This window comes from Pseudorca crassidens, chromosome 20 (genome assembly GCF_039906515.1).
Source record: "Pseudorca crassidens isolate mPseCra1 chromosome 20, mPseCra1.hap1, whole genome shotgun sequence".
NCBI classification, from domain to species: Eukaryota; Metazoa; Chordata; class Mammalia; order Artiodactyla; family Delphinidae; genus Pseudorca; species Pseudorca crassidens.
In genome coordinates this window covers 44,865,778-44,890,096 of record NC_090315.1, presented here as the reverse complement: position 1 = coordinate 44,890,096, position 24,319 = coordinate 44,865,778, and the positions used below count along the sequence as shown (strand labels likewise).

General features: G+C 48.6%; 1 protein-coding gene across 1 annotated transcript in view; it reads right to left on the bottom strand.

The window, feature by feature from the left end:
• CDH1 (cadherin 1) overlaps window positions 1–23,954 on the bottom strand; it is a 78,674-nt gene extending 54,720 nt beyond the window's left edge. The window contains exons 1-2 of the mRNA XM_067718555.1: window positions 23,718–23,954; window positions 22,703–22,817 (exon numbers count right to left, since the gene is read on the bottom strand). Of these exons, the coding sequence (XP_067574656.1) occupies window positions 22,703–22,817; window positions 23,718–23,771 (169 nt within the window). The 5' untranslated portion in view covers window positions 23,772–23,954. The remainder of the gene's footprint in view (window positions 1–22,702; window positions 22,818–23,717) is intronic.
• Between the last annotated feature and the right edge of the window lie 365 nt (window positions 23,955–24,319).

Below are 24,319 nucleotides of genomic sequence, written 5' to 3'. Positions count from 1 at the left end.
AGCGGCCCCTCCCCACCCAGTTACTTCTCACACCATTTCCCTGCTCTATTTCCTTCATAGATGTGCCATGCCCTGAAATCCTATTTATTTACAGGTTAATGTCTATTTAGACACTAGAACTGAAGTTCCCTGAAGGCAGAGGCCTGGTGTGTTCCCCTCTCTGCAGTACCCGTGTCCTGGGACCGGTACCTGGCACACGCAGGCCATGAATACACATGGATTGACGGAAGGCAGGTGTGGAGCTATTCATCTATAAACAGTAGAGTACTGTGCATGGGACGTGAAGGGGAAGAGGGGATAGAAAAGAAAAGGTCAAGCCCTGACCTCTGAGGTTCTTCTAGCCCCATGGGAGGATGTGATCAGAGCGGGCCTAGCCCAGAGTGGTGTCCATGGGAAGCAGGCCTGAGTCAGGAAGGTGACATTTTTAGGGTGGGAGGCAGTTCCCCGGGACACACACCTGGTAGTGGTGGGCACGGCTCACAGGCCGGCAGGTAGGCAGCTTGACCATTTAGGCCAGAGAAAGGGCTTGACTACATGGCCCCCAAGAGCCTTTCCAGCTCTGAAACTATGATTCTCGGGCAGAGGTGAAAAAAACAGAATAGTGACCAAGATAGGACATGGAACTGATTGCGAGGAAATGTCCCTAAGATGGACTATTACCTGAAAAAAGCCAGGTGCAGGGCTTCCCTGGTGGCACAGTGGTTGAGAGTCCGCCTGCCGATGCAGGGGACACGGGTTTGAGTCCCAGTCCAGGAAGATCCCACATGCCGTGGAGCGGCTGGGCCCGTGAGCCATGGCCGCTGAGCCTGCGCGTCCGGAGCCCGTGCTCCGCAATGGGAGAGGCCACAACAGTGAGAGGCCTGCGTACCACACACACACAAAAAAAAGCCAAGTGCACAAAACACTCCTCACAGGAATCTGGAAGCAGCCAGCAGGTGTTAAGTAGGCACAGCATAGCACGATCACAGTTTTGAACTACCCACACGTACACACATCTCTATCTATAAAACACTTATATAAGCTTTTATTAGTAGTTACTGGTAGAGATCATATCTGTAATAAATACAGACATAAGAGAGACGTATGGGAATTCACTTATTCAAATATCTGAAGAACTACTATGTGCACGGTAGTATGCTGAGCCCTAGAAGTACAGCAATATATAAAACAGCTAAGCCTCATCCTTAAGGGGCTCACATTCTAAGAAAGGGAGACAAGTAAATAAAGTACAATATTAATTTGAATACTAGTAAGGACCATGGGCGAAAACACACACACAGGGAAAGAGGGTACAGTGACAGGGTATGGGCATGTACTATTATACAAGATGGCCCCTGATGACGGTGAAATTGGAGCAGCGACCTGAATGACCTGAATGCAGTAAGGACCAGAGCCACAGGGACACCTGGGGGAGGGATGTCCCAGGCTCAGGGAACCGCAGGCACAATGGCCTGAGGCAGCAGAGTGCTGGGGAATGATACGTATTAGTAAAATCTCCATCATTACCTATTATTGCTACAATATGCATTTATATTATATTACAACCTATAAGATATAGTAACAGAAACCTTCTAGAAGGATATACGCCAAAATGTTTCCTGTGATGATTATCTAGATAGGGATACTATGCACAGTTTATATCTTTTTTCCCTTCGTAGTTATCTACATTTTCTAATGTTTCCCTACAACAAACGTGTACTAGTTGTATAATAAAGACAAGTACAAATGGGAAGTATAAGAGGTGTTGCCAGGGGACTTCCCTGGAGGTCTAGTGGTTAAGACTCTGTGCTTCCAATGCAGGGGACGCAGGAAGTTTTAGCTTAGTTCTCCTGGTCGGGAAACTAAGATCCCACACGCCGCAGCCAAAATAAAGCACGGCCAAAATAAAGAGGTGTTGGGCTTCCCTGGTGGCGCAGTGGTTAAGAATCTGATGGCCAATGCAAGGGACACAGGTTCGAGCCCTGGCCCAGGAAGATCCCACATGCTGCGGAGCAACTAAACCCATATGCCACAACTACTGAGCCTGAGCTCTAGAACCCGCAAGCCACAACTACTGAGCCCACATGCCACAACTACTGAAGACTGCGTGCCTAGAGCCCGTGCTCCGCAACAAGAGAAGCCACGACAATGAGAAGCCCATGCACTGCAACAAAGAGTAGCCCCCGCTCACCACAACTAGAGAAAGCCCGCACACAGCAACGAAGGAAGACCCAACACAGCCAAAAATAAATAAATAAATTTATGTTAAAAAAAAAAAGAGGTGTTGCCAGAATTTCAGGAGGGCACGAGCTCTCTGGAGCAGCCAAGTTCCTGGCTAAAGCACTGATTTATGCTTAACACATGTAAACCCAATCATGCAACTAATCTTATTTCACTCTTTGTTTTGACTGGTAGGAAGCTCAGAGTCAAATTTATGGTCTGCTTTCAGCAGGGATAGAGGATTTGTGGCGAGCATTTGGCTACTCAACTTTCCTGCTGTCCTCATCTTTTATCCTTATTTGTCCTTTATCCATTTCCCTATCCCTACCTGAGACAGGCATATTATATATCTAGGTACCTACCCCACACCTTTAAAATTCGTCACTGGAATGAGGTAGAAATGAACAAAGTGAAGAAAGAGACCAACAGGGACAAGAGGTTCTTAAAAGAAGTCTTGAAAGGCACTTCCCTGGAGGTCCAGTGGTTAGGACTCTGCGCTTTCACTGCCGAGGGCTGGGGTTCAATTCCTGGTGGGGGAACTAAGATCCCGCAAGCTGTGGCACAGCCAAAAAATAAAAAAAATAATTCCCTCATCCAAAAATGGAGTCTAGAACTTACTACTCCCACAGAGTGATGGGGAGAATTATATATTATTAATGCAAATGTTCAGGGCAATGCCCAACATATTGTAAGAGCTATATCAATGTTAATAATAAAAATAGCTATTATATTTTACAAATATCAATAGTAAAAAACTGCTACTATTTCTGAGTGCCCAGTGAATGCCTGACACTCTATATTGTTCATCTTGTTTAATCTCCCCAGTAACTTTGTGAAGTAGGTACTACTAATCCCATTTTGCAGAGCCTCAGTCTGCTCATCCACAAAATGGGAATAATTATAATAGCGTTGGTATGAAAACTAAATGAACTCATATACGTAATACCAAGTGTGTATCAATAACTGACGGGTTCTTGATAATGCCCTTTAATTATGTGACACTTACATTGAGGAAGATTAGCTGAGAAAAAGGCATAAAATATAAGGAGAAACCAGATCCAATTACAATAGGGAATTTTCCCATTAGAGTAAAATAAATCTTTAAAAAGTGTTAAATATCTGAAAGTCTTGACATGTCCCGAAATACTTATTAAAAAAGGAAAGAAAAGGAGATGAATCGCCTGTTTTAGGGAAAGCCTGTTTAATAGCAAGCAAAGACAACTCAATAGTCCTCAGGTTCATGATTAATTGCCCTCTCTAAAATTTCAGGAGTGCATTTAGTTTCAAATATCTGAAATGCGTTACATAGTCACTGAATCTGTTATCAAACTCCACATGATTAATCATAAACCACACCCACCCACCCACCCCCAAAAAGAGAAAAGCAACCTTACTCCCTGTCCACAGCAAGGAAAGTCCCTAAAATTCCTTTTTGGCCCAACCTAAACCTGAAACTGCAGCTGCCATATTTCCGTGTTGGATCTGTTTTCTGCTCCACTTGAGTTTCACGCTGGCTTCGCCAGGGCAGCAGCAGGGCTTGGCGAGGCATTTTAATATTGGGCTGGGCGACTCATAAATTAGGGAACTGTGTTTGCAGACTCGTTAAGTGACACCTCGGTCCAAAACCAAGTTAACTTGTCAAGTCATCCACCAGCTTGAACTATCCAGGCTGCCCTGCCTGCTCTGGCAGCCTGGATCGCTGAGATCGTGGATACGGCAGATGCTCAGTGACTATCCGAATGGAAGAATGAATAATGGGTGGATGGTCGGATGGATACACGATAGTGAGGGAGGGAGGGAGGGAGGGAGAACGAGCCCCTTGGCCATCCAAGCTCTCCTCTCCAAATACACTGGAATTCTTCCTCCACCAGTTTTTGCTGTTTGTCAGACATCCTGCTTCTCCAAGACATATTTGCTTCTCCAAGAACACACGGGGAGTTTGCAGCCCTCAACAATTAATTTCCCTTCACTCCTGCCTCAATGGACCTGAAACGGGTTCCGACTTCAGACTGATTCTTCTGCACAGAGACAAGGCAGAAAAATCCTCTTTTGAGGATTTCCTCCTCTTTGGGGGAAACCTGAACGTCTCAAAATATGATGAAAGCTGTTGACTCTAGGCCAAAAAATGCTCACACACCCTCATCTTGTCTATAGCTTTGGGTGGGTTTATAGACCCCCCTCACCACCACCACCAAGAATCACTTGGGGAGTGTGTTTCAGGGGAAAAATCCCCCATGTCCCCTTAGACTTCTTCACCTCTGGAGGGAAGGACCTGCAAAGTCTGTTCTTTTAAGTCTTGTGGGTGAGCCTGACTCTAGCCCAGGTCTGAAGTGCAATCCTGTGACCCCCCAGCTCAAGCAGAGTAGGGCTTATTTAAAAATTCAGAGTCCTGTATCCAACCCAGATTTATAAATTGGAATCTCTGAGGGGGTGAGACCCAGCAGTCTGCATTTTTAATTAGTCCCGCAGGTGGTTTTGAAGCTCTTTAAAAGACTGAGAACAGTTTCCCAGAAAGACAGTTGACACTCTAGGGCTGAAAGCCTGTAAACAATTGCTAATTAACTCATCAGCATTTCAAATGGCAGAGCCAGGGTGACCACATTCCAAGGCAGTTCCCTCTCCCCTCCTCCGTGTTTTCCTCACCCTCCCAGCCATTTCCTCAACTGCCCAGGCACCCTAGGTAATGCTATCATTCCCTCTCTAAACCCCAACCTCTCAACTGTGCAATGGAAATGGGCCTGGGAGTCAAAAGGTTGTGGCCACAGCAGGATTACAGGTGCAAGCCCACACCCAAGACTCCTCTCCCGCCCACCCTGCTTACTCGGCCTTTTTCCCCAGGGGTGTACCAACCACCTTCTAACATTCTATTCTGTCTGTTTTCCCCCCCCCACCCCGTCCCGCCTTCTAGAATGGACATTCTGCACAGAGGGTGGGGATTTTCACCTGTAGTCTCAGCTTCCCAAGGTCCAGGCTGAATGCCCCGCACAGGGCAGGCTCAAGAGGCAGGAAAGTTAAGTTTGGGGCTCAAGTGGCTGGCTGATGCTAAGCACTCAGAAAAGCAGCAGCTGTCCCCCTAATTTCCCTTCAACGTAAAAAGCAGGAATTGAACCCTTTAAATTAAGCTGCTTTTTACAACTGATTTCTCTTTAGGAAGCAAACAGTCATGGTGGGAGGGGGAGGATGAAACTTTTAAAGCTCCCATTATGGTTTAAAGGGATGACCAGAGGGGTAGCCATCTAAGCTCAGCTGAAAGTGGGGTTTTTTGGTTTGTTTTTCAGAAGAGGAAGAGCAAAATCAATGGAAAAAATAAGAGATCTAGGAATCTGGCTTCCTCGTCCACATCATAATGCACTACACCCCAAAGTCCCCAACAGATAGATAGGTCACCCCCATCCCCAGGGACCCTGCAGCCTCATTCTCCACAGCAAAGAGTCCCTTGAACAACTACTCACTGAGAGTCAACTACCTTCTAGGTGCCACGCTGAGGACACTTCACAGGGCATCCAGCCTGGTGAGGGAACTGAGGGAATCCCAACCTGAGAAGGTATTGGGAGGAGGGGGAATGTCCTGACCCAGGTCTTGGGAGTGGAAGATCAGGGAAGGCTTCTTGGAGGAAGCATCCACTGAGCTGGGCTTGAGAGAGGAGTTAGCCAGGCAGGGAGCACAGGAAAGTGTCCTGGTGGAGGTGGGAGAGAGCCTAGGTACTCTAGGGAGGGACCAACAGCACCATTAGAAATGTGAATCCGTGAGCAAGGCCACGCTGGCCCAAGTCGATGAGAAGCCCGGGAGACGCCCCAGGCCTCTGTGCTCAGCTACAGAGCCTGAGCAGCCAGAGGGCAGGGTCCAAGCTATTAACCACCAGCCTAATCCTCCCCATGGAAGGAGCCCCCTCAAACTACCCACTGAGTATTCCACTGCCCGGAATGAGGGTGGGAGGAGGTGTGTGGTGAAGAGACAGAACTGGCAGGACGTGGGGGGTGGATCTGGACTGAAGGGAAGAGACAAGGCCCTCTGCACTGACCACCTGCCCCTACCCCTGCCCTCCTCCATCACCCCTGCCCCGGATCCCTTGCACACCGGCCTCCTGGCTCTCCCACTCTGCCTCAGGCCTCTGCCTGCTGCTCCCTGGGTCTGGAACACCCTTACCCACATACATCCTTATCCTTCACTTCGCTTGGATCTTTGCTCAAATGTCTCCTTCAGTGAGGCCCTCTCAGGCCACCCCACTGCTTCCCAGCAACTCCTCACTCAGAGTCGTTCTAAATATTTGTCGCCACCCAACACCCTAAATGTTTCACGTATTTACGTTTCTTGCCTGTTCCCATCAACACACTAGAATACAAACTCCACATGGAAAGAGATCCGTATGTGTCTGGTTCCCTCCTGCATCCTCAGTCCTGGAACGGTGCTTGGTACATAATAGCTATCATTATTTATTCAATGAATGAATGAACAAACGAACAAATGAATGGCAAAGAACAGGTGGTGCCATTTGCTGAGATGGGGACGGAGTAGTGGATTTTGGATAAGCATGTGGGGTGGCTGAGGGACAGCCAGGTGGGGCGGCCTCAAGTCTGAAGCACCAGGCCGGACCACGCTGGCCCGAGGGCCACATGGATGGGGCAGCTCATTTCTGGTTCTCCACAGCCACTCCAGATGGCCCCAGCAGGGCCTGGGACTGACTCCGTCCAGTGGCCCCAGGGCAGACAGAGGGAGAAGAACCTGCCACTCCTGTTCCCCGGGTTCTCCGAGCTTGCCTGAGTCTCTGCCCGCAGGGCCCCAGCAGCCAGCCAGCAGCAGACACATTATACAGTCCTTCTATGGCCCCGGTAGGCCCTGTCAGCCTCAGAAGGCCAGGCTGGAATAGCCATGGTGCTGGTGGCGGGAAGGGGTTTCCTCGTAGCCCCTCACTCTCCTGGTAGCCTCCAGGGCGGGAAGCTCAGTTTCACCTCAGCTACCTGCGTCACCGTTCAAACATCCCCTCTGTCATATTTCTGGCTCCCAGAATCTGCACGGGAGGTCCCTCCCCACCCATCTCGGCTTCTGGCATATCATCCCCGCCCAACACCCCAGACCCCCCAGACCCGGCTCCCCAGCTGCCCCTGCAGAAGCTCCGCCAGCTGCTCCAGCCCACACAGGTCTTCCCCCACCTGGGTTCTGAATGCGCCCATTGTCTGACAACTTGGCATCCCAGCGTTTCAATGCTCCTCCCCTCATTTCCAAACCCCTCACCCCTCGCCTGTCTCCAAGCCCCTCGGGACAGGAGAAACCTCGTGACTTGACACAGAGGACACAGTAGGCACTCAAACACTGTACTGAGGGAAACTGGTTGGCTTCTGTGCTAGTAGAAACACCTTTCTGAAGTTAGAGGGAATGAGGGGGGAAAAGCTCCATGGACTAACGTGCAAAATTTTCCCGGGCATATCGTAAAGGAGAGGCGGGAGATGGGTTACGTATTACACTGCCATTTGTGGAAAACTCCAGTTTTTCAAAAACCCACAAATATGGGCACACACGTTCTGTAAACCCTTAGAAAAATGTCTGGGAGGATGCATGCCAAATCGCTCATGTCGGCCACCTGAGAAGGGGAGGGTGTTTGAACTTTCACTTACAGATCATTATTCAGGTTTTCCTTGAATGATTTGTTTAAGCTTTGCAACAGAGAATTTCAAACATATCTCAAAGTAGAGAAAATAGTATGATGAGCCCCACGTACCAACAACATGACGCACGGTGCTCTTATTACATTTACACCCCCATCCCAGACCCCTTATCTTTCCATCTGTAAATAATATGTCCCTGTGTATCTCCATCGGATCAAGACTCCTCCCTCTTTAAAAAAAAAAAAAAAAATCCATTACTACCATCGTGACATTTCTTAAAAACAAAATACTTTCCCTCACATCCAGCTTGGTAGGGAGGTCAACAAGCTCTGGCATTCCTGCAAGTTAACTGGGTTACCCTCTTCCCCGTGCCCCTGCCCCAGCCCCAAAGTGAAAAGGAAGAAACTTTCCGTGGCACTTTAGAAAAGAAAAAAATTCAAAAGAACCTACGAAGCTCTGAAATGGTTGCTTGCAAACGTTAGTCTCTGGACACAGTTCACCGTTCAGATTTTAAACGGAGCCCAAAGTGTCCCCTTTAGTCTGTGCTTCCAAAGGAGCAGGCAGGATCTCCAAGCTTTTTACCCAAAGGGCTAAAACTGGTAAAGGACTTAGGGGGCTGCGTGGGAGATCCAGAGGTTCCTTTCTAGGCCAAAGTGAAGACTCTAGAATGCAGATATTCTCAGAAAGGGAGCTGCTGAGCTCAGGGAGGGGTAAAAGCAGGCCAGGCTGGGAGGCACGGCTTTTCCATCCCACTGTCACCAGCCATGACCCTGGATCAGCCAATAACCTCCAGAGGCTTTGGTTTTATTATTTGAAGATGGAACTGTCATAGCACCTACCTCACAGTTTGGTGCAGGGATTAAATAATGAGATCCTACCTGAATAGCTTAAGTACTCAATAAACGGGTGTGATCAAATTATGGTTCCTGTTTAATCACAATATTATTATTATTCTAATTCTGACACCTATCAGCTGTGTGACTCTGGTCCAGCCACCTAACCTCGCTGAACTGGCCGATTCATGTATAAACTAAGAAACTAGATGACTCTTAAAGCCTCTTCTAATTCTGCCCCCAAAGAATGGATTTTTATGAATGAATCCAACTCTAGCTGTTCTTTCTCATCTAAGAAAACAAACAAAAGATGATGAAGCATGGAGTTTTTAAAACATATGGATTTTTTAAAACATATTTTTTCGCTGTGAGTTTAGTGCTAAGCAATTCTAACTCTTCCTCTAGGGGGAGGGCCTATGAGGGTTTACAGAGACCTTGGAATTCCCTGCATGGAACAGGGCTACAGCAGCAAGGGAGTGAGGTGGAGCAGGCAAGATGCTCCCGGTGTGACCACAGGTGCTTTTGGTGTCAGAATCAGGAAAGGGCTGTCAGTCTCCAGAAATGCACTCCCTGTGCTTCAAACCAACCTCAGAAGTCTTACCCTAGTCCCTCCTGCTGCAATTTCTGCCCCGTTTCCTTTTACTCCGTTCTCCATGGGACCACGTGGAGGAGACCCTTTGCAAGTATTCAAAAGCAGATTCATTGGTTCTCAGCTTCCTCAAAGGCCAACTCCCAGCCCAGGGAGGCTTAAGGATGCTGGCTCATGGGGAGAGAACAGAATTACTGGCACAGCAGGAGGCTGGGCAAAGACCCCTGAAAGAGTAAACACATCAGTTTTGGTGAGAGAAGGTGCCTGTGATTTGATACCAATGCTGACCCTATTTCATGCATCATCAGGAAACCCTGAAAACCACGCGCACCTCTCCGATGCCCAGGACTGGCCGTGGGAGGAATCTGTCCTCTGTGATCGGTAACAATCCCAGAGGCCAGAGATCTTCACATCACAGGCCCTCCTGCTTACACCATCTAAAATGCTCTTGACATTGCTTGTAACAGTGAAAAAATAGAAACATCCAGTATCCATCAAGAGGGGACTGACTATACAGTAGAACACTATACGGCAGTTATAAATGAGCAAAAACTCCAAGATATATCAAGCCAAGAAAATAAGTGCAGAACAGTGTGTTAAAAAGGGGGTGGGGTAGGGAGCAATAAGAATCTACACATACCTAACTCAAAAATATGGGAGGGCTTCCCTGGTGGCGCAGTGGTTGAGAATCTGCCTGCTAATGCAGGGGACACAGGTTCGAGCCCTGGTCTGGGAAGATCCCACATGCCGCGGAGCAACTAGGCCCATGAGCCACAACTACTGAGCCTGCGCGTCTGGAGCCTGTGCTCCGCAACAAGAGAGGCCGCGATAGTGAGAGGCCCGCGCACCGCGATGAAGAGTGGTCCCCGCTTGCCACAACTAGAGAAAGCCCTCGCACAGAAACGAAGACCCAACACAGCCAAAAATAAATAAGTAAACATATGTGGGGTTAAAAAAAAAAAAAGGGAAAAAAATATAAAATAACAATGGGTTATGAAAGGGATCTGAGAGAAGTTGGAGTTCACAGAAAAGCACCAGCCAGGTACAGGTGCACTGGTGGTGGCATAAGCGTTGGGGTCAGCAGAACAGGGTTCAAATCCCTGCCTGCCATTTGCTAGCTTTGTGGCCTTGGGCAAGTCACTAACTCTCTCCGAGTCTCAGTTTCCCCCTCTGTAAACTGAAGGTAATACTAGAATCAAGTTCATAGGACAGTTGAGCCAAGTAGGTGTGACTATCAATCAGTGCAGTCACTTGGTGATGGTCTGCCTGCCTGGACAGCAGCACTTGACCTGTGGACAAACAATTTGCATTTGAAGCAAAGTGACAAGGGGATGCAGCCCTTCTAATCCTCAGTTCTCTCTGGCTCCTTCCGTTCTTTAGCATTTACACATTTTTTTTAACCCCTTGACACAAGACTAAAGCAGAAACGTCTAATAATAAAAACTCAATACTTGATATGTGCCAGGCACTGAAAGCACTTTATGTCCGTTAACTCATTGAATTTTCATCGCAACCCTGTGAAGTAGGAACTACAATTTTATCCCCCCTTTACAAGTGAGGGGACTGAGGCACAGAAAGGTTAAGTAACTCAAGGCAAGAGTTGAGTCAGGATTTGAACCCAGGCGAACCTGTTTCTCATACCACTCTCCCCAATTCATCTTCACTCTCAGAGGCTTAGGGAGGCTGATTCCTTCATTTCACAGGTTAAAAGAGAAATAAATGCTGAAGATTAAAGCCACAACCTTGACATCAAATCTCTGTTGAAACTAGGAGTAAAACCTCACACCTGGTAAGTGATGTACAGTTTCCTAGGCTGAACAGCCTTCCCAGGTATTTAATTCCCAAAGTCTTAAGTACTCCCACGGCTCAGGCAAGAGGATTAGCAAGGGGAAAAAACAAAAGAGAGAGAGAGAGAGAAAGAAAGAGAAATCATAACTAAAATTTCCAAAGTCCAAAGAAAAATCAGCACAATTTACATGGAAGTTTCAAAATCAAAGACTCTGACGAGCTCTGAAACACCCATCTGCAAGGCATAGATGAGCATTCCTTTATAAATGCAGACTTGAAAAGGCAAAAGGTGCAGGAAGTACACCCACAAATTCTCATTTCTCCAGAGAGTTTAGTCATGATTACTAGCCCAGGAGGTGGGGTGGGAATGAAACCAACCACATGACCCTAACCAAGCAGGTGTTGAACCCAGTCATTCCTGCAAGACCACAGGCTTCTTGTTAAGAGTGCAAAGATCTAGGGCCAGTATCTCCCGGGATATGAGTAAGAGCAGGCACCTAAAGTACCTGTGACCATGAGAGGGTGATGTCACGGAGTCATTCAACCTCTGATACTGATAACCTCACCAGGATGGCAGTGATTCAGGGCCCCGCCCCACCTGTCAATAGGGCCCAGGTTATTGTCCCAAGCTGACTCAAGTGATGACGTTCTCTATGGAAAATCCACAACTTTTCCACAAACAAGTTGGTCAAATCATTCCCTTTCAAAGACTCCCACACAATTGTGATGAAGAATTTGTGGGGGAAGAAGTTTGCTGTCTGAAAATCCTCATACTGAAACCAGGCTTCATTCTAACTAGCAGGTCCTGGGACACTGGTATACATGTAACCCCTCCGCCCCGCCGCCCCAAAAACATTCTGCCAGAGAAGTCTCATCCCTCTGCCATAAACTAGACGTAAAGCCATACTCCTCTTGGGCAACAGGCCAAGGGGAGGGGTAGCTTGGAAAGAACACTGGATCCTGGTTTGAATCCAATACCCTTTAAAGGAGATGTGGTAACAATTAGCTCTCAGGATTATTCTAGAAAAATGCCTGCCCAGAGTATTGTCTTTAAATGGCACCAAGGGACTTCCCTGGTGGTGCAGTGGTTAAGAATCCATCCGCCAATGCAGGGGACACGGGTTCAATCCCTGGTGTGAGAAAATCCCACGTGCCAAGGAGCAACTAAGCCCGCGAGCCACAACTACTGAGCCCACATGCCACAACTACTGAGCCCGTACACCACAACTACTGAAGCCAGCACACTCTAGGGCTCACGCACCACAACTACTGAGCCCGCGTGCTGCAACTAGTAAAGCCCACGTGCCTGGAGTCCGTGCTCTGCAACAAGAGAAGCCACAGCAACAAGAAGCCCATGCACAGCAATGAAGAGTAGCTCCTGCTCGCCGCAACTAGAGAAAGCCTGCACGCAGCTATGAAGACCCAGCGCAGCCATAAATTAATTTTTTTAATTAATTAATTTTTTAAAATAGCACCAATATGGACTTAAAGAATGTGGGAAGTCCAGCTCTCTCAAGAAACAGCCCAATCCTAATTACCAATCAAGCATCTCACTTCTTCAGGTCTTTACACAAATGTCATTCTCCTTAGTGACAACCTCTCTCCAATCCCTCCAGCCCCCAAATCCCTCCACCCCAACACACATAATTCTTATCACCCTTCCTGCAGTGTTTTCTTTCCCTTCCATAGACCACCATCCAATTGCCTCCTCCTATCTCCTCCAATTAGAAGGGAAGGAAGTCCAAGAGGACAGGGACTTTTGTCTTTTTCCCGTTACATCCTCAACACCTAGTGCAGTGCTAGATAGGTGCCCAACAAATTTATTCCTTGAACAAACAAATGCCTCCGTCGTCCCAAGGGACTTCTCTCCCCGAGACATTCAGAGCAGGAACTATCCATCACCTTCAGCTGGCTGCTCACAGACCATCTGGTTAGTTGGCTTTTCTTGCAGTAAAGAGCACAGACTTTGGAGTCCAACAGCCACTGAACACGCGGCCAGGCTCTCCCACTTCCTGTCCTAGTGAACTACACTCTCTCACGCAGCTGCTCAAGGTCTGTCAATTCTCAGTAGTTTTGTGAGGTGTAAGGGAGAGAGACAGCATCTGGGAAGAGTTCTGGACACATAGTATGTACTAGTACTATCTGTACAATGTTGCTTAGGATAAGAAGAGAGGATGAAACAGTTTTTTTAGTATGTCTCAAATATTGCATGGGACATACTGATACTAAAAAATCAGTCATTGTTTACCTGAAATTCAAATGTAACTGGGCATCCTGTATTTTTTTTTTTCCATTTGCAGATGGTGGCCACTTTAATTTGAGCAATGATTGATACAAACCATTTGAAGGCAAATAAAGCATCCTATATTTTTGATGTTCAATCTGGCAACTCTGCCCATTAGGCATTATATTGCTGAAGGCGAAGTGATGCATCTTACATAAAGATTTATAAGATACTACCCTATAATACTCTCTCAGTGAATATTTATTGATCAGATGAATTTCGGAGCTGTGAGATTTTTATCTTGGCCGTGAGATGATTGAGTTAGCCGTAGATCATTGTCGTTGAGTTTTTTGCATCTCTTTACAAGCTCCCTTCAGGTTCCTGCACATTGCCAAAAACTGGAAGAATGGAAACTGGGTCTTGAACAATTAATGGGCCTGAAGGATGCTGCCGATACCCAGGAGAAAGGTGTTGGGTGTATCTGGAAGCCTTGCTCAAGGAAGGTGTCACCAGACAATAGGAAACCAAACAGATGGCCCTGGCGGCTCAGATCTCTGTTTAGATTTTGATCTGGTGCTTCCTTACACCAAGAAGTGTGGGGCAGAAATGGCTCATCTGACCTTTACACTCTAGACTGCAAGCTGTTTTGTGACAAGACAATGAGGTAAGGTTACACCAGCAGTGTGCAGGGCTCAGAGAAACTGGGGAGTGCCAAGTGGAGACACATGCCCTGAGAACATCCCCTTCTCCTTGTGTCCTTTCTGTGGCTGGTACTGAGAAAGTTCCCTCTTTTCTTTAAAACAGAAAGCACGACAACACCTGAAACTACTATGTTATGTGTCAATTAGATCTCATTTTATTTTTTGGAAAAAGGCATAGTGGAATAGCTTCTAAAAGCAAAAGATATGTACGGACCTATATATACACTCTGAAACCTCATTCCTTCATTCAACAAATAGTTACTGACACCTACTATGGGCCAGGAACAGTTCCAGGTGCAATACAGCCGGTGAACTCAACAAGACAAAAGCCCCTGGCCTCCTGGAGTTTTTTTGTTGTTTGTTTTTTGTTTTTAATATTTATTTATTTATGTGGCTGTGTTGGGTCTTAGTTGCGGCACATGGGATATTAGTTGCAGCATGAGGGATCTAGTTCCCTGACCAGGGATCGAACCTGGGCCCCCTGCAATGGGAGCATGGAGTCTTAACCACTGGACCACCAGGGAAGTCCCCCTCTTGGAGCTTTTGTTCTAGTGGGAGGAGAAAGACAATAGACAGGTGAAATACATGTTAGATGGTGAAAAGAGCTACAGAGGAAAACAAAGCAAAGAAGGGGGAAAGGGTTACTGCCTCAAATAGGGTGTTCAAGAAAGACCTCATTGAGAGGGTGACACTTGAGCAGAGAAGTTAAGACATAAAGGAGTGAGCCATGCAGGTAGCAGGGGGAAACTGTTATTGACAGAGGTAATAGCCAGTGCAAAGGCCCTGAGGTAGAAATGTGCCTGGTGTGTTCTAAGTACAGTCAGGACAAGAGGTAAGGGGTGGAGGTGGGCGGGGAAGCAGATCATGGAAGGCTTGTAAGTCATAGAAAACATTGGCTTTCATTCTGCGTGAAATGGGAAACCACTGGCGGATTTTGAGTAGGTGTGATGCTTTCTAACTTAAATTTTAAAAACCATCACTGACTGCTGAGTGGAGAAAAGACTGTTGGTAGAGGGGCAGAGGAAGCAAGAAGACCAGAAAGGAGGCTGTTGCAACATCGAGGTGAAGACACTCAAAAACGTCTTTGGGGAAAACTCTCCTGGGAGTCTGAGTACCAAACCACACAAACAGGTGTTCTTCTTAGCCTTCAACCTGCCCAAGTATCATAAATCTGAAAGGCTGTTGGATTGTTACAAGCTCTTCTAATTACAAAGCCCACTAATTATTATCTAGACCTTGGCCAGTTATCCCACGGGGTCCTGTGCTGGCCACCATTTATGATTTTCCTCATGGGAACAGGTTCAACTCTTCAGGCAGACCCCAGAAGTTCCCAGCAGTAACATCTGAGCTCACAGGGATCTGGGCACACTCCGTCTATTCCCAGTGTGGACAGATCCACAGCCAGACCTCTGCCTGGTGCCCACACCTTGAGTTGGTTCCACTTGGAACATGAGTTTGTTTAGGACATGTTCCCTCCCAACCCACCATGAATACCAGTATAATTGCATTTTCAGAGACTCAGAAAGTCGAAAAGAAGAAAGTAAAAGAAGTGCAGTTCACCTAGCATTTTTAGGAAGTGAAAGTCAAAAGGGACAGAGGCTGAAAATGGCTCAGAGGCGAAAGACAAAAGAGGTGCTTCAGAGGCAAAAAAAAAAAAAAAAAGCCTGAATTCTAGCAACACAATTAAAAGTAGCAAGATGCAAAAGGTGTAAAGACCTCTTTTCCAAAGGGCGGGAGGAACTCGCCTTAGAAAGGTGAATTAGTTTCACTGGAGATGCAGTTTGGCAACGAGGCAGTCGAGGGCGTGGGAAAGGGCACGGGTTTTAGAAGACAGAAGTCCAGCTCTGCCACTACCTGGCTGGGTGACCTCAGACAAGTTGTCCAACTTCTGAGTCTGTAGGAGATAATGACAGTTTCCGTCCTGGGCCACCGTGAGGCTTAACCAAGCTGTCAGGTCTGTGAGGACCCACTTTTGCAGGCCCCACTCCTGACACTGGTTAGAAACAAATACTTGTATTTTTATTTGTTGGCCACCTCCAAATAAATACTCTCAGCATAGCCCTTCCATTATGTTTTCCTCCAGTGTGGGGTCCCTGGAAAACCTCTGCATCTATTGACACAAGACTAAGGAAAAAAGACCACTGTGCTATACAAATTCCTACTGAAACTGGTGCCTGCTGTTCTCCCAAGCTCCAGCCCTGAGATTCCCAAATACCCTCAAGATGATGCCACTTCTGGGTTCTTCAAACTTAACACTTTCCTAACCAAGAACAAATTTTCCTTCCCCAACTTGCTCCTACTTTCTCCTCTATTCCCAGCACAGGATGTCCTCTCATTCACCAAGATCCAGGGGGTAGAACTGAGCACCCCTCGCTCAGAAAACATCCTCTGAATATTTTCCCACCCCAGTGACATTCTCCAGTATATTGGAATTAGCCACTGAGGGAGGGGGCGCATCAGAGAATTCCTGGAATCTCCCTGAGGGCCCCCAGCACTGGCTGCTTCTCTGGGCACCCCCCATCTCCACCCCGTCTGCTCTAATTTGCGCCCGCAGAGCTCTCCTTCACCGGCACGGCAGGTCGACCAGCCGTATCCTTCCCTGATCAAGGGTGCCCTTGGATCCTTGGCCTCAGGATGGGCAACCAGATGCCCACACCCTGGCCGGCACTGGGTATTTATTCATCAAACATTCCTGATCTCGCCACTGGAGTTGTCCAGGGCGATGAATCAGGTGGCAGCGGACTCCTGGGGAGCTTTTAAAAATGCCATGTCAGAACCCCACCTTCAGAGACTGCAGCTCAGTGAATTTTCAGGTTTTTGAAGTGCTCCAGGTGATCTGATGCTTAGCCATGTGGGTAAACCATGGTCTCAGAGGCTGGGGCAGAGCGTTTTTTGGCAATGGGGAAAAGACAGGCACCCTTAAGCCATGTGTATTATGAAATATGTTTAAAAACCAAGCAAAAGCTGCCAGGTTCAAGGTCACCCTGATTTCCTGCACCCCCCCACCCGGACCCAGTTGTACCTTGCCCACTCCTCCCACCCCAATTCTGAACAATATTCATGGGCAGGTCCACAGACAACCCCACTCCAGCCCTTCCCAAGCACACTGCACAGTGGCAAGCAAGAAAACACCGCAGCATTTCCTTTCCTAGCAAAGGGCACTTTGGTCTAGTCACTGTTTGCTGTTTGCAGAGCAGTGTTTGCTTTAACACAGAAACAGGGAGAGTGAGGAAACTGGTTTGGCTGGTTTGCCGGGTGGGAGAGAGCACAGGGAAACGTTTGAACCAAAGGTAAAACAAGGGAGAGTCTCAAACAGAAGGCACCAAATACTCCAGGGGCTTTAATATGTAATATTCATTGGGCACTTAATATACACTGTGACATGGGTACTATTATGCCCATTTTACAGAAGGGGAATCTAAGGCTTAGAAAGTCCCTGGCCAATGTCCCTCAGCTGGCAAGGGGCATTACCTGGATTTCAATCTAGGCAGTCTGACTCAAGAACCTTCTAAATGTTCTTGGGCCTTGGGAGGTGGGGGAGGAGTGGAGAACTGAGGTAGATACAGGAAGGAAAGGGAAGAGGAAAAATGCAGAAAGAGGGGGCTTAAAACGCTCCCAACAGTAACAAGCAAAAGCTGAAGTATATAAAAGGAAAACTTACAATAGTAAGAGAGAAAAGGCGAGGGGAGAGGGAGGGGAGAAGGAGGGGAGGGGGGGGGAGAGGGAGGGGAGAGGGAGGGGAGGGGGGGAGAGGGAGGGGAGAGGGAGGGGAGAGGGAGGGGAGAGGGAGAGAGAGAGAGAGACACCACCGCAAATTTTTTTTTAATGGACCAAAGACAAAAAAAACACTTTAAAGTGTCTAACTGCCCTTCCATTTCCAGAATCGGGTTTGAGGTCTCCCCTCTCTGCCCTCCGTGGCTTTCAGAGGGAAGCACTAAGTACACTGTATCCCTGGGACACACTTATCACTATGGTCTGGCTTCAAGAGCCACTGGCTGGGCATGCAGCCTTCACAAGCATCTTAGAAAGTTCTAACAGACGCAGCTCTCCCTGCCAATTACAATCAACGTTGAGCGCTGGCCCAAGGCCACAGTTTGAGAGGAAGAAAATAAGCCAAGGTATGAGGTAGTAAATATGCATTCATTCATTCATTTGTTGAAAATAATACGAGTGCCTACTCTTTCCCTAAGAAATATGAGCCACCATTGAATGACTCCTTCCTGTTTCCTTAACATCCTTCTCACTCACTTTACGTTCAGCCCACTCGGCTTTATTCATTACTGTAATCCCAGGGTCCAGCCCAGTGCTGACACTCAATAGGTACCCACGTGTGTTGACAAGAGAATCTAAACGAATAAACAAATATGCATATTTAATCCTCACAACAAACCTGTAAGTATTATTGCCCACCCCACCCCCCAATTTTACAGATGGGAAACAGGCTCTTAGAAGCAAAGTGATTTACCCAAGGTCACACAGCTAGTAGCTGAAATTCATACCTGGTCTTTCATACTCACGGAACTATCCTGACCAGCCCTAGCCCATTCCCTTCCTTGAAAGCCTACAGCCCTGAAAGAAGATGGGGGTTGAGGCAGAGTGGAAACCCAGAAAGTCTGGATTGTGATGGGTGTCTCTTAGGGATTTCTGGGTATGGGCAGCTTCTGGGAGATGTGAGAGCTGATTGCTTCAGCATCCGGCTTATCTGGGGCTGCACTTGGAAGGCTTAGAAGGAGCATTTAGGAGGAAAAGGCTCACCCAATAAAAAGCCCCAGAAAGCAAACAGGGATTTCCATAAACACCTGGCTGAGAGGATAGGCAGGTCTAGAGGCCCCGTACAGAAGCAGCAGGTGCCAGCCTTCCTTAGATGGCTTTGCAGGGCTCAGGACTTTCTGCCACTCCTTGTGAGACACAAAGGCAAGGGCAGGAGAATGACTCATTAGTCTCCTTCCCCAGGGAGATTTGCACCAACCACTGACACAGATGTGAGTAACAGGGAAGTGATGTTTTAGGAGTTGGAGGGATGAGGGAGTAGGGATCCTATGACGTAAGGTGACCCCAAAGCAGGCTTCTGTATTTGTTTTTTAAAGCCTAGTTTAGGGACTTCCTTGGTGGTACAGTTGTTGAGAATCCACCTGCCAATGCAGGGGACACAGGTTCGATCCCTGGTCGGGGAGGATTCCACATGCCGCGGAGCAACTAAGCCCGTGTGCCACAACTACTGAGCCTGCACTCTAGAGCCCGCGTGCCACAACTACTGAGCCCACGTGCCGCAACTACTGAAGCCCGCGCGCCTAGAGCCCGTGCTCTGCAACAAGAGAAGCCACCGCAATGAGAAGTCCCCGCACTGCAAGGAAGAGTAGCCCCCGCTCACCGCAACTAGAGAAAGCCTGCATGCAGCTAAGAAGACCCAACACAGCCATAAATAAATAAATAGATAGATAGATAGATAAAGCCTAGTTTAATGAGGGGGCCTGCATACCGTTTCCATCACCTTTCAGCACATCTTTTAGAAGGAGGAGGAAATGGGTGTATTTAATCCTTACAGCTGGATGCCTGTGAGCAAGGTCAATCCATCAAGCAATCAGAGCTCAAACCCAAAATATAAGCCCTGTTTGCCCAAGGTCAGGTGGAGGAGGAAGCAAAGCAAGGAAACCATCGGTTTGAAAGCCTGCCTGCTTTTTTTCCCACCCCTCAATCAACTGAAAACTGAGTGCACAAGTATTATCCTGAGATTGGAAACTGTCTAACAGCCTGGGTTTTTCAAACCAGTTTGTGCTTTAAAAAAAAAAAAAAAAAAAAAGGAAAATAATCAGAAACTCTAAAGAACCAGTTTACAGTTGTGGTTTTGGTGTCGTTTGTATGTACGTTCTCCATTCTAAAACGTAGAGAGAAATCAAAGGAACACAAAGCTGAGTGAGACTGTGAGGTTGGCCTTCTCACAGGACGCAGGAACGACCCCAGAAAACCACCCCAAGATCCCCTAAGTTTAATCAAAACCCTATATGTGACACTCTTCAGCCACCTGTGGACATAACGCAATAGGCTCCTTGTTCTCAGACCCTCATGCAGCAAATTCCCCACAGGGCCAATGTTTAAACCTGGTACTAATGTTGCATGCCTCCATCTTCCTGGACTGTCCAAAGAGAATGAGGTCACCTCCCTAAATCCTGGCTGCCTTTTTCAATCACAAAGCCAGTTCCCTGAGATCGCATGTGTGATTTTACCAGAAGGGCACTTTCATCTGATTCCACATTGGAGTGGTAGGAGACCCCATCGTCCAAAAAGGCCAAAAAAATTACATGTCAGGAAATCTGTTGATTGGGGCTGGGTACGTGGACATAAAGGGAACTGGAACCAGCCACACAAGCAGCTTCCAGAGGATACTTCTCCCACCAACACGACCAGCTATAGGCCCCTTCCACTTCCCACAAGGTCTGGCCCACCTCCATAACCACCAGCCCCCTCGGGGTCCTGCCCTATCAACACCTCTGCTCTCCAGGGTACATAGGGAGGATGAGGCCTATTTCACGATGGACACAAATTCCCCAAATACCCTCTGTCTTTTTCTTTTCGAGATTATTGAGAAGCGTGAAGAATGGGAGAAAGACCAGCTGTGGCTCCCTGAGCAGATCAAGAAATTGCCTTATGCTTCAGTCTCCTCATCTCAAAACAGAAATAACAATGGTACCCACCCCACCCCCCCATCACACAGTTCAATGAGGTAAAATAGGTAAAGCGCTTGTCCCAGAGTCTGGTTCAAAAGCCAATAGGTGGGGCTATTAATAATAATATTTATGTTATTATTAACATGTAATAATATTATTACTGGTCAGATACAAAAGCTTGGTGGTGGTGGTGATGGGAATAAAACCTAGACTAACCCACCCTTGGTGCTACAAAGATGTCTTGGTGAAGGAAAATAAAGTGACCAACACCTGTGTTGCAACACCTCATACACAGATGCACACACCATTTCTAACCCTTGCCCCGAATTCAAGGTTCAGTCAACTTTGCCTCATCCCAGAAGCCAGTCTTCACTGCCCACTGATACCCATCAGAACACCCCAGGGCACCCACACTCTGCCACCTAAGTGCCCATGTCCCACAATGTTCTCTAAGCGGGTCCTGGGACATTTCTTAGCAACCTGCTGGAGTGTGAAATACCAGGGGCAGGGATGAAGTATCCCTATATCTCCTCAATCACTCCCGGGGGCCCAGCATAGGGCCGGGCAGAACATCAAGCAGAGACTGGCCGAGTGATGGTGGACCCACTGCAAAACCAGGCAGACAACACTTCCTTTCTGACCCAATAGAAAGCTCCACACAACACAGACGTGACTCAGAAAAGCAAGTATGTTTAATCAATCAAGCTGTTTAAAAAAAAAAGTCTCCTACTGTTGGAACAACTTTCAAAGTTCAAAAAAAATTTCAGACAACAGCATGATTGCTGTAGATTTTCCACATGGCCAAAGACTGGAAGAATAAACAGTGAATTGCCTTAGGGGAATTGTGGGTGATTTCTCATTTCAAAAAGTGTTTCTTTTATTGTTATGATACTTGCCCTATCAACTAAATCAAGAGGGAAGAGAAAGTCCTTTGGTAGGAAATAAGCGCCTGGGAATCAGTGAAACCAGAAGAGAAACCAACATTCCCTTGCTCTCACTCCTGGGCAATAGTGAAGTGAAACAAAGCAAACTCTAGAATCCTGATTATCACAGTGATAAGACCCAGAGGCACACTGTGTCCGTTTTCATTCCCTGAGTCAGAGCTACCAGGTTTTTGACACACACACACACACACACACACACACACACACACACACACAAACACACACACCCCATTATTCCTTGGGGGAATGGTACCTGTATCAAAATGTTTTCATCTCTATGAGCAAAAGCCACAGTCTGGTGACTAAGAGAGGGCTCCTCAGTCATCCCAGAGATGTTGCAGAATGGGGCCTAGGAGTCAGGTCCTAGCTCAGATTCTTGCTCTGCTGAACCTGGGGCAAGTGGGCTCCACCCTCCTGAGCCTCACATTTGCTCATCCCACGGGAATTACCACCCACCCCCACCCTCTTCCCACACATCAGGTTTCTGCAGCCTGAAATGATAGACTGTCTCAAAGTGGTCAGGATGGGCTTCCCTGGTGGTGCAGTGGCTAAGAATCCACCTGCCAATGCAGGGGACATGGGTTCGAGCCCTGTTCCAGGAAGATCCCACAGGCCGCGAAGCAACTAAGCCGGTGCACCACAGCTACTGAGCCTGCGCTCTAGAGCCCACGAGCCACAACTACTGAAGCCCGCGCACCTAGAGCCCCTACTCTGCAACAAGAGAAGCCAGCACAATGAGAAGCCCGCGCACCGCAACAAAGAGTAGCCCCCACTCGCCGCAACTAGAGAAGAGCCCTCACGTAGCAATGAAGACCCAATGCAACCAAAACTTTTAAAAAGTAAAAAAATAAAAGAATCAGTAGCCCTGAAAAAATTATATATATAAAGTGGTCAGGACAATATGAGACACACTGAAGGCCTCTAATAAGTGCCCCCCATAACTAAGTCAACCATACAAGATAGCCCCCTCAACCCCAACTGCTCTATCTTGGCAAAAGTTTAGATCCCTGCATCTGTGTAAATTACAAAGGGGTGTCACCTGAGCCAGGGAAGAAGGGGCTCGCCCAGTCCAGCCCAGGGGTGTGGGAGCGCAATTTCTCGGACCCTCCCCACTCCCACCCCACCCCGCTCAGGGACAACTGCGGCGCGCCCTCACCTCTGCCCAGGACTCGGCCTCTCTCCAAGTGCAGCCGGGGCACGGTGAACGTGTAGCTCTCGGCGCCAAAGCCGGGATTGCAGGGCTCCGGCTCCTGGCAGAGCCACGATGAGACCTGGGGTAGGAGAAAGATATGGAACCCGGGTGGCTTGAGAGGGTCCCCTCCCGCCCACACCGAAACCAACAGTGCCTCCCCTCCCTCGCTCCCGGCGCCAGGACTGTGGGAGTGACCCACCCCCATGCCCATCCCCATCCCCGCAGGCAGGCAGCCACGCCAAACTCTTTCATTCGGAAACCTGTGGCCGCCAAGCCCCCAGGACTTCCCAGGAGAGGCGGCTGCTGGGTCACCTTCTCCAGACCTAGCACCCCCTTCCTTCCAGTCTCCTTTTTAATTTCATTGGAGGCATCTTTACGCTTCCAAATTCCACTTTCCCTATACCGGGAGAGCTCCCACTCTTAAGCCCAGTTCCTCAGACCGAGGGGCGTTCCAACCCCTTTTGACCCTACTTTCTTGTCCCGGGGACGTCCCCATACCTATTTACCACCCTTTCTTTACAGAGCAGGTGCCTTCTTTATCTATCGGTTCCCCTTGCCTTACCTCAGAGGTCGTTCCCACTACTCCCGGCTCCCCCCGGACTTGCACCAGGGCTCCCCTATCCCATACCCCGACGCCCACCCTACTCCATGCCCTCCGCTGCCCGCCCTTAGCCCACCCGACTCCCCGGAGGCTGCAGTGAGGCGTGCCCCCCCACCTCAGGCATTTGCGGGAGGCAGTAGGCAAAGCCGCGCTCGCCCTTCACCCTCACCCGCTCCCACTCCCTTCTCCGTGGAATCCAGAGCGCGGCGCAGTTTCCAGGCCATTCAGGCCCTTTGTACCCAAACTTTCTTGGAAGAAGAGGGACTGGGGATGACAGGAGAGAGGAAGGGACGACGAAAGAGAGGAAGGGGCTGGGGGCCGGGGTGCGGTTGGTGGGTCCGGAAGGCGTCTCCTGCAAAGTCAGGGGACCCAACGTACCTGCAGCAGCAGCAGCAGCAGGAGCGCAGAGAGGCTGCGGCACGGAGGGCCCATGGCGGGCCGGGCGGGGGTCGAGTAAGGTCCGGCCGAGCTGGGCCGGGCTCGAGTCTGGCAGAACTTCCGCGAATTCACAGGTGCTTTAGGGTTCCGGACGCCACTGAGCTGGGCAGTGCCGCGGGAGCCAGGTGAGCCTCGACGGCCCCGCCTCCGGCACCGCTGATTGGCTGAGGATGCACCTGCCCGGCCGCAGCCAATGACCGGCGCGGAAAGGCCTCGGGCTTCCTCCGCTGGCTTGGGCGGACGCTCCGCCCCCGCTCCCGCCCCCCAGCCTCATGCCGACCCGGTGACCGGATTGTAGAGTCAGAGCAGCGGATAGGGCTCCATGATTCCTATTACCATCAGGTTTGAATACCAGCCTCGCGGTGGCTCACTAACACCTGGGACCAGAAAGGATTTTACTCTTTAACTACTTCTGTCTTTTTAACTTCAGATCTCCATCAGTTCGTGAATCTGCAAATCAATTCACTGAGCGGGACCCCGCCCCCCCCTTCAAAGCTTCAGTTTCTCCACCTTCCAAATGGGAATAATAATCACCGAGCCTC